Source organism: Coenobita brevimanus, chromosome 19, assembly GCF_032717465.1.
Source record: "Coenobita brevimanus isolate Jiangsu-jjx chromosome 19, ASM3271746v2, whole genome shotgun sequence".
Classification (NCBI taxonomy): Eukaryota; Metazoa; Arthropoda; class Malacostraca; order Decapoda; family Coenobitidae; genus Coenobita; species Coenobita brevimanus.
This window is the reverse complement of record NC_136972.1, coordinates 30,415,982-30,427,024: the sequence shown is the minus strand read 5'-3', so window position 1 is coordinate 30,427,024 and position 11,043 is coordinate 30,415,982. Positions and strand designations below refer to the sequence as shown.

At 40.3% G+C, this 11,043-nt stretch overlaps 1 protein-coding gene across 1 annotated transcript; it reads left to right on the top strand.

Annotated features, from left to right (window-relative positions):
* The first annotated feature begins 2,896 nt into the window (after positions 1–2,896).
* Positions 2,897–10,056, top strand: LOC145391758 (mitoferrin-1-like). The gene is made up of 4 exons (XM_080266296.1): positions 2,897–3,138; positions 5,492–5,714; positions 6,696–6,752; positions 6,928–10,056. Exons 1-4 carry the CDS (start codon positions 3,022–3,024, stop codon positions 7,647–7,649), a joined length of 1,119 nt encoding a protein of 372 aa, XP_080122422.1. The 5' UTR covers positions 2,897–3,021; the 3' UTR covers positions 7,650–10,056.
* Positions 10,057–11,043: the final 987 nt, after the last annotated feature.

Sequence of the window (11,043 nt, the reverse complement as noted above, 5' to 3'; positions counted from 1 at the left end):
ATCACGGTGACGATGTAACTTGTGATACATGCACAAACTCTAGGTGACTGGGGATTTCGTGACACTTCTTCCTTAGCGATTTATTCTGGATAATTCCTCTACATTCACTTGTATGTTATTTGTATCTTCAATACTGACATGGTTTACATCAATAACAGGGGGTATGAGGCTGGTTCACGTATCCATGCAGCTCAGGGAAGATGCACTCCCCCACCCTACATCATCCTAGGTCACCCTTGGGCAAGATGTTATCACCCATAAGCCCACCAGAAAGGTGGATGGTTACCACGGACCGGCAAGCTACTACCATGGAAGTGACGAGGAGGCAAGGCATGGTTGCTGGCCTTGCGCAACACTTCCGGCGGGGAACTCAGCCACATTTACCTGGCTGGGACAGTATACACAACTCATCCTATTTGGAGCTATGCCTCCTCCATTTCACCTGCACCTCGCCATGTGGAAGAACTCTGTTCCGGCCCTGGTGAGGCCCCATCTCCCAAAGGAAGGAGGCTGCTCGCTTGAGATCGATGGGTCTGCTCGGCCAGATAGACCAGTAGACCACGGAGTGTGAACAGGACAAGGTGGAACAAACTGAGTACACCAGTCTGATCAGGATTTCGTCTGTGTGTGTGTGTGTGTGTGTGTGTGTGTGTGTGTGTGGTACGAATGAGAACTGCTACCAGGTGCCTTCTTTATAATCTAAAATATCCTGATGTATGCAGCATTCGAACGCGTGCCAGAAAAGTGAAAAAAAAAAAAAATGAAATACCACACCAAACGCTAAGGAACTAAAATCTGGAAAAAAAAAAAAAAAAAAAACTTAATCCAGCCTCTTACCGACAAATCTGGTATTATGGACTGTTTCTCCACACTTGCCTAAATAAACTTGGCAATGATTATTTTTATTATTATTATTTAGTGGGGGAGGGAAGGGGAAGAGGAAGGGGACATCTAGGCATGTGTATTCTTAATAATAATGATGATAACGTTGATGATGATGATGATGACGATGACGATGACGGTGATGATGATGATAAATACAGTAATATGATGATTAGTAGTAGCAGTAGTAGTAGTAGTAACAGGGCAGGATTAAAAGAGAAGGGGGAGGGGTATTAGGAGTATAGTCCTGGACCCGCCCCCCTAAAAAAAAAGGCCCCCCACAAGCAATTTCCTGTCCCTAAAATAGAAAGAAATGCAGACATCGCCGTGTGGGCTGAAAAGGCTGGTGTAGCTTAAAATGCAGTGAGTCTATGGAGAAGAAGGTGGGGTCTAAATATTAAGGACATTTCTTTACTGAACCTTGGTGCCCCCTTCTCCTTAAAAAATATATATATATATATATAAGTAATAAGTACTATATTGTTCCTCAAGCTCCTATTACTCAGTTTCAGCCATATAAAAGCCTCTGGAGTTATCTGAAATAGATTAGTACTGTAGATTGCACACCATCATGAGTCCTTTACACACTACACTCATATCTTTTACTTGAAGATAATCATTTTTATCTCCTGCCCATTTGTGTAATTATTGCGATATATATTTTTACAGGAGACCGAGGACGACGTGGAGGTATGGCGTGGTACTGGAGTGATATCTGAATGAAAGGGTTTGATCTGGAGAAAGGGCAGACTGATAGCGAACGACAGCGTGGCATGGTGAAGTGTCCACCCCTTCCAGGATGAAGGTCTCTGGCTATAGATAGGCGTAAAGGAGAATCAGCTTTAGCTTCTAGTATGGCATGACGTATTTTAATGATTTATTCTTGCAGCATCCGGACGATTTTTGACTAATTAAGAGAGACTATGAACTGGAGAGGTTAGATGTACAGTAGCCTACATTTACCCTTTGAAGATCGGGACAACTCTGATATTTCAATCTAGCCAACGCTAGACGATTTATTCCAGCTGGGTCATAGGAGCCTCGTATTAGCCCGTCGCTGTCAAGAAGCTCTCCCCAAAGCTGAATAAAATCGTCTGGAGGTAGCAAGAATGAAATATAAGAAAATTACACAGGAGATACAAGATTAAGTTAATAAAACCTGTGTAAATGACGACTGGAGGTTATGAACAGTGAAGGGAAAGCCGCGTTGCATCACCTGCAGTGACTCGGGAGAATTTTAGTATTGTTGTCGGTCTCCTTTTCAAGCTACCATTCTCCTGCTTCCTTTTTTCTCTCGGCCATTTTCCATCAACAGCAAAATCAATTCCATCAACAGAGGAATTTAAAGTTTACAGTTTTAAGCAACGTTTATCATGGTTAATCTGATGGTTTTGTTGCAAACCAGATTATTCATTAGGTGTAGCCACGTTTCTTGTATCTGTTGTTAAACAAACCCTTGTAAATGACTTCCATGCATATAACATGGGGATGAGAAAAGCAACATTGACACTGAACTTATTTCTTTGATTTTTCTCCTTAATCTTTGGATTTCAATGCTTTTCTTGGGAAATGGAAGTAAAGGCAGATGGCGGGAGTTCTGTATGTTTCTTGTTTTGTGTCTTCTGCTTATGAGCTACTATTTTTTATGTTCATATTTTTAATATAAAATAGTATGATTTTCCCAAATAATACGTTTATAATACAACAGAATGATATATAATGAAAACAAAACAAATTCATGAAACAGACGCAGCCCGTCAGTCCCGCAGGGTTTGTTGCCAGACGAGAGAGAACATCTACGCCATCTATATACTAATTTCATCTTCCGTACTGTTGTCATATGGGAGATGGCCACGGGTTGTGCTTGCCTTATGCATTACATATAAGCGGATGGCAGTTTGCCTCAAGTTCCCACGGGCTGACATGGGGTGTATTAATGTAAAATATTGAAATTCGGTGGGAGTGAGGGAGTCCTGGGGGTTGTTGGGGGTGGTTAGTGTGCTGTGGTCCGCGTTGCTGTGAACATCTCGTCCTTGCCCACTAACCTGCCCTCTTCTACTTTCTCTTTTCCCCGTAACAAACAACACACTAACTCGTAACTGCAAGCTCAAGTGTCGAAAGTGTACGTAGAAGCCAAACATGGAATTTGAGGACTATGAGACTCTGCCAAGTGGGACTGTTGGGGTGCATATGACCGCCGGGGCCCTGGCAGGAGTGATGGAGCATTGCGTAATGTTTCCAATTGATTCAGTCAAGGTGGGTTCAGTCAACTGTCAGCAGCGTGGTGGAAATGTTGGCCAGGATTAATGACATTTTTTCCCAGCAGGAGGAGTGGATCCTGAGCCTTTAGAGGGAGGCACCAGTGGTACGGTGGTCAGGCCCACCATTTGCAATTTCATACGCTATTTCGAATTTGGAGGGAGAATAACGCTGAATTTGATGACAGATTCATTGTTTTTTGTTTCAAGATCAGTTGTTAAATCATAGTTAGTTGTGGATGTATGGCAAACTAATGCTACAAGTTTTTGGTACCAACATGTACTGGAGGTGGGTTGTCAGTTGAGTAGATAATATTTCCACGACTCAAGTTTAGCAAGGACTCTGATTATTATTGCTTGATGATGACCTGGATGTGAAAATGTGACATATTACAGTGAACAAGCCCAGAAAATTATAGAACTGAATGAACACCTATGTATGTGTGCTTGTGAATTGGCCCAGAAAATAATACAGCCGATAAACAGAAATGGTACACTGCAATAATGTGATTGTTGATGTGAGACTGGCCCAACAAGAAACACAAGCTATATATAACAGACGTTAGGAGTGAGACATGCTGAAATTTTGTGGAGGCAACGCTGCAACATTGCAGAGTGAACTTGTGTACAGGTCACAGTCAGATACACACGAGTCTGTGCATTAGCTTATGTAAATTCTTCTTGTGCCAGCTTGTGATACCATGCAGTTATTTCTATGCTGGGAAGTTAGACATTGCTGACAAGATATTCATGCAAATACTGTATACCATAGTTGATAAGCTTCATGTGTTTGAAGGAATCATGTCCCTTTTCAGTGTACAGTTGTGAATTGGTAAAACTGTAGTTGGTCTGTGTTCACATGACAGAACAGGCCATTTCTACAGCTGGAATACCATACTTTTGTGGTGGTGTGAAATAGGATGAGCTCAAATTGTAAGGTAGAAATTGTCTCCAGTTTGGAGTTAGGGATCCTTGTCCAGTTAGGTCAAATGCACTAGAGTGGCTCATCAACCAGCACCTTAAGTTTTATATTTTTTCAGTCTGTTTGGCTGGTCCCAGATTTTCAGCATGATCAATCATCAAAACTATGGGACTGATGTTTCCTTCATTATTTTTTTTATTTTCACAGGGGGATCAGCCAGGTTCTTAATACTGTTCTGCACTTTCCTGGAACATACAGTACCATAGCATAGTGTCAGCCAGGAATCAGCAGTGAATATTGTGCTTTTGAAGATGATGGTTGGAAAAGCAGGTCCAATACTGGTATAGGGTCTTCAGTGTAGAGTGCTATAGATTTTTCAAATGGAAGAAATTTTACCCAGCTGTTGAAATAGTGTCTTACACGGAGGATACAGTTTTGGCCAGATGTAGACCTTCTTCCTTCTCATATGAGAGGAGGGTCATCAGGCCAAAACTGTTGTATATACTTGAACTGATAAATATACAATGCTTGATTGTTGTGGTAATGGTGGATCTGCTCAAAGTTGCTGGCCTGTCCCCATGGCAAGAAGCTGGTGCATTACTTGGGTGTGGGCCAGAAGATAAACTTATTTGTGGTGACAATAGTGCAGTGAACCAGCACAGCTATATACAAGGCAGTTAATAGCATAGTATTGTGCACTTGTATAGTGGTTTTTGGCCTTGGTTTACATTGATAATTTTTACATACCAGTACTTGAAGTTCTGTTTCCCACTGAAATGTTTTGGACTGAAAAGTCTGGCAATAAAATTAACCCTTGATGAGCAGACTCATGTAGCCTAAGGTAGTTGGGCTTCCCAGAGCCATTGTTCGTAGCCAACTAGTGTAAATGTACCTCATGTGAGGCAGGCAGCTTGGCTTGTGCAGACCTTCATTGTGCATCATATGAGGTCTGCAGCTCAGCAAAGGCTAATTCCAGTGCAGTAACACTTGGTTAATTGCAACATACAGTACAGGTTAGATGCCTTGTTAGTACATTGTGTTTATTATATAAGTGTGTGTGTGTGTGTGTGTGTGTGTGCTGCTTATGAATGGTGAACAGGATTTTTGAAGACTAGTTGAGAGTCTTGTGAATGTCTGAATAGTGGAGTATGAAAGTAACTGTACTGTATGTAAGAATCATGTGATGTTAAAAGAGAAAGATTACTCAGGGTGTAATGTGTTCCTGAATAGAGACAGTTGAAGTAGTGGACAATTTAAATCCTCCACTTCTTTTATTACGGCATTTATTCTTCTTTTCCCTGATCAGTGTCAATTGATTCACCATATGGTACACTGTACATCTAGTGACACTTTAGTGCCCTTTGATGTGATAACCATTATAGTAATGTGCCTGTACAATACACTTAAATATATATTCTGTTGTTTGCAGACCAGAATGCAGAGTCTGGCACCATCCCCTGAAGCAGCATATCGATCCATCCGAGAGGGGTTGATGAAGATGGTCAGTTCCGAGGGCATCATGCGGCCACTGGGAGGTGTCAGTGCAGTCGTACTGGGGGCTGGACCAGCCCACGCTCTCTACTTCTCAGCCTACGAGGGGATTAAGGCACGATTTAGCTCCAACAACTCTTTCCACAACCACATAGTTAATGGTGAGTGGCCAGCTTCCTTACTATATAAAGTTAGCTACAGCTGTATTGTGTAAAGGTGTAAGCAGATGCCTAATTTTAAAGTAATTTTTGAAACACTTGGAGAGGTTAGTTGTATTCAGCTTATATCCCACATCAGTGTAGTCAGCAGTTATACAGAAAAGTCATTCACAGGTATGTTCTGTTATCATCACATGCTTCAGAAGTTATCCTCAGAATTTTGGGGGTTTTCCCACACGTTCACACACTTCTGTCTTTGAATATGACCCAAATTGCTTGGAAACTTGCATGTATTTTGTGCAGTCCTTTAATGTAACACTTTTACTGTGATGTTTGAGGGTACACATTTTAATCTTGAACCTTTAAACAGCTTCTATGGTCGTCCAAGAGTATGAAAAGCACAGATACTCTGACAGTATGTGGAGGAATGAGAAGTAAGAAAGTTCACGGTGTTGGCAGTGTATTTTCAGCAAAATTTTGCTGATGAAAGTGCAATGGATTTTTTTTTAATACAGTACATTAAACTCAATTATCCATTGTCACAATATCCAGCACTTCTGGCTCGGCTCTTAGAGCAATATCTGGTGCCAAAACAGGGCATAATCGGCAGTGCTGTTTAATATCTGGCATTGAAGTGTATCAACCGGCTCGTAAATGGTTGCCAACCGGTGCTGTATTATGTACTGTATTGTTATTTTATTGTATTTTATGCTTAATTTTCATCTTTTACTCAAGGGGAAGTTTTTATGATAGAGGTGTGAGATGGATAGTAAGACAATATCCGGCCCTGACACAGAATATTGAGCCGATGGGGAGTACTATGCAATATCCGGCCTTTTACTTTAATCAGCATTGGGCTTGGCTGAATTACGCTGGATAATTGAGGGTTTTCTGTAATGATAATGTAGTAGCAGAGTTCTGATATTTCATGAAGATGTTGTACTGTTACTCAGCTGCTAATAATTGTATTGTGGTTCTTAACAGCGGGTGCCGGCTGTGGGGCGACAGTTCTGCATGATGCTATTATGGTCCCTGCAGATGGTAAGCTTTTTTTTAAATTTTATTATTATTTAATCATTATTATTATTATTATTATTATTATTATTTTTTTTTTTTTTTTTTTTGCACAGTGACCATATGACATTGCAGTTATGAGATTTATAAATTCATTATTATGGTGTACCAGTGATATGATGTGTACCTCCTTGCTCCACAGTGATCAAGCAAAGAATGCAGATGTACAACAGTCCATACAGCTCATGCTATGACTGCATGCGGAAGTTGTATCGCGTTGAGGGTGTGGGTGCATTTTACCGCTCCTTTACCACCCAGATGGCCATGAATCTCCCTTTCCATGCCATCCACATTGTCACCTATGAAAAGTTCCAGTCTGTGCTGAATCCAGATCGAGAATATAACCCAAGAGCACACATGGCAGCCGGCGCAGCAGCAGGGGCAGTAGCTGCTGCCTGTACCACACCCCTGGACATGTGCAAGACTGTCCTTAATACGCAGGAAGCCTCAGCACTGGTACAGCTCCAACAGGCTCGGGTCGTTGGTATAGTAGGTGCATTCCGAACCATCTATGTTATGAATGGAGTGGCAGGGTTCTTCAAGGGGATCCATGCCAGAGTGCTCTATCAGATGCCTGGCACTGCAATATCCTGGAGTGTGTATGAGTTGTTCAAGCACCTTATGACCAAGGACCACACTAGTGAGAGTCCACCTCCACTGTGGGACTCAGAGATTTTGAAGGATGGTGTAATAAGAGACAGTATGGTTGATGATGCCTCTGTGAAGAACACAAGTGAAGGTAAGGTTGCAGTGCTTACACTAGGATCCACCACAAATAAGACAGTAGAGCGGCTGAGATCACTTCATATGCCAACACTCACTGCAAACTGTGCTGCTGCAGAAGACAATTGGCTTGGCAAGTAGCAGTAGGAACTTAACATAGGAACCCAACAAATTATTGCAATGTCCTTTGTTGATATATCCAGATTGTGCCTTCTGTTTGCAATGAAACGGAATTATCTTTCAAGACTACAAAAGTAACAAAGTTGAACTCATGTTACCACCTTTTACAGCACAAGGAATTACTGTATGTACAGCACTGACATCACTTGATGTACAACACTGTCATGGCTGGTACAGCTTTTGAAAATAACATGTCAATGCATTCTAGTCAGTATGTTTTTGCATTAAATTTAATTTTCAAAGCCCCATCATTTTCAAAAGCCATTAAAATAGCTAGTATGAAGGGGCAGTGCAGCACCATGCTACCAGCATCACATTCACATGTCTCTAGTTTAGACTGTAATTCCAGGACTTTACTATAATGCTTGATCAAAAGAAGTTTGTGTATAGAGGAGTTAGTAGGAACAAATGGTGAGCTTTGAATCCAGTGGTTGGAGACCTATGTGATTCTGTCTACCTAATATACATGCAGTACCTACAAATTGCGTTTTCCAGAGTGTACATATTTTTATAGATCGGTGTTTGTGGGGCAGCAGCCTTAGTGTAGATATCCTGGTGGTGCTTTAATCCATGTGATACTGGCTGACATTTAGGTGGGAGGCTGCACCTTGCACTGTTGAGGAGGTCACTGTGGATGGGAGTATTTTGTAAAGTAGGTCTTGAAACATATTGCCTCACAAGTTGTGATACCTTTACTTTTATAATTTGATGTCTTAGTCCATATTGTCACCATTGTTGTTTATTTTTAGTTTTATCTATAATTATTAATACTAAGAAATGGTTAAACCTCAAAGTGGCGCGATGATCCAGGGTGCATGTTGAATCACCCAACATTACTGTGTATCAGACAGAGGCACAGTACCCATTTTCAAGTCTTGTATTACTGTACTTGTTTATGATATGCATGCAGTTTCCTCAATATATGTAGTCATTGGCACAGTCAGTGGTATGAATGAGTGATTATTCGCATTTAATTTCATGATCACAAATGCTCTTCTACACTAAATGTGTGAACCTTTATACTCATGAGACAGCTTTTACTTTGATTTTTTTTTCCTTGCCATAACCTCAGGCAGGTTAAAGTTGCAGAAAAGCTTCGTGTTAGACGAGATGACATTTTTAATCTGAAAAGATACCAGAATAACTATAGGGAATGTATTGTTTGCTTTCTACTTTTTGGTTCATTGTTAATTTTTGTCACTACCCAGTCATTGTTCCATGCACACGTATCCATTATTAGTATTATTATTGTTACCTATTTTTATTTCACATTGGTTCACCCTTTGAATCCAAGCAACTTCCTTTTTAAGTTATTCTTGCTACTACTAAACTGTTTTATTGAAGAGGTTTATTAAAGCTTTATTTAACACTTCCATTTCAGAAAATGTATTCTAAGCTAAATAGTGTCACCAGGAACTAGCAAGACTAAAACTTAAAAGATTCTCCCATACTGAATGAGTTAATGGTTCCTACTTTGTATGCCTGTGATGGTGCCTAGTACTGGTATGATTGGACATAGCTAAATTGTGTACAGAATAGCATGTAACCGTTCTATGTCATCACTGTTGAAGCTACTGCATACATATTGACAATAACCTATAAGAGTCATCCCAATTTAGAACGAGTTGCTCTAATTGGAGAATTTCATCTATGCTGACTATATATATACATGTATGGTATATATACCTGTATGTAGCAATAGCATAAGGTGTGCTTGTCTTAGTTTTAGCTCTGCCAAGTTGTGGTAGTGGGTATCCATTTTGATAATTAAATTCTGTATGGTATTGGCTGACCACTGGGTATTCTAAAGTTTACATAGTGGCCTGTGTTCTCGTCAGCTTGGAGTCTTTCTGGCACCTCTTAAGTATTTTCCTTATTTGTTTATTATTATGCTGCATGTTATATATTTCATTATGCCAGCAAAAACTACATTAGTAATAAGCAAGAAACTACTAATCAGACTTCTATGATTTGCTGGTCTGCATAAAGCTGTTTTAGATTAATAAAGTATGAATGGCCATGAGAGGATTAATGATGACACTATTAATGCTAAAGCTCTTGTGACTCACTTTGTTGAAGAATATCATATGGGGTTAGCTGGTACCTAATACAGTACTAGATAAGACACCTATGTGAAGGTGTACACATTCAGATGCAGAAGTAAGCTGGTTAAAGACGAGGCATTAGGAAATCCTATTTGACGAGAATACAGGCCTGTCACACCAGCTGATTGTAGAGCTTTTGTTGATGTTCAGGGCAGGTGGCTCTCTCAGTTGTGCATAAGCACAACAGTGAAGATATTTCCAAAGCTCTCAAGTTATCAGTATATGTTATCCCAGAGCAAAGTTATATTTCAGTTTTCTTTTTTTTTTTTCCCAATTGCACACTTTTGTATTGCTTTAGGTAACTTTTTTTGCTTTTAGTTTGATGTGTAGACCAGTTTAAATCATTCTTGAGTCATCATTTATGAATGCAGCTGATTCCCTGGCATTTGAATGCTGTGATTATGTGATGAAAAGCTTGATAAGGCTTTCATTCATTCATTCATCTTCTAATCATGCATTAATTGGAACTGTTGACCTCATGACATCATGCATGTTAACCAGTGATTTTTTGTAGCCACATCTTTAGCTACAGTGCTGTCTGATAATGATTATTGGATAACAATGTTCAAGAGAGTATGTGCTGTATTGTGTTATTCAAGTGTCAGGGACTGGTGAGGTTTTGAAATGCTAGTAATGGTTTATGTAATGGAGTAAACATACCTGCCAGATTTAATGAAGGGGTGCCCTAACTTTGAGGCTTGTGCTTTAGTCTTTAAATTTTGATGAGAGAAGAATACAGTACATGTAATGTCAGGTACCTTATATTATTCTCCCAACAAGAAACATTTGGTGTGTAAAGTTATATATGATGATGATATAAGGTTATAGTGTAACCATGTAATGGATGTTTGACTAATATATATATATATATATATATATATATATATGGAGCCTCTGTGGTGCATTGGTAGAGTGTGCGTTTCGTACACGGGTGAACCAGGGTTTGCGCCCCGCCAGGGTAATAAACTTTGGGAGTGTTCACCCGGCCACGCACTGCATTGGCGGACACAAGGGGTCCTGTGGTTAAACCAGTGTCGCATACTATAAAGTATGCTTGCACCCAGTCGGCTTGTGCAGGCCGATTACATTTGGTTCACAGACTACACACACATCCAAAGCCACTCCAACACTACAATTACACTTACAAGCACTTCTCACCCTACATACAATCTCTACTAGACATCCTAAGCCACTCGGTAGAGATACATTGGCTGTATTGTCCCGACTTTGGTCGGGATAGGCTGGCCCTG

Excerpts from the sequence above, each read along its gene's own strand:
- LOC145391758 (XM_080266296.1), top strand. The coding sequence starts at position 3,022 with ATGGAATTTGAGGACTATGAGACTCTGCCAAGTGGGACTGTTGGGGTG. Across the intron at positions 5,715-6,695 it reads CCACAACCACATAGTTAATG|CGGGTGCCGGCTGTGGGGCG; the intron begins GTGAGTGGCCAG and ends GGTTCTTAACAG. Across the intron at positions 6,753-6,927 it reads TATTATGGTCCCTGCAGATG|TGATCAAGCAAAGAATGCAG; the intron begins GTAAGCTTTTTT and ends CTTGCTCCACAG.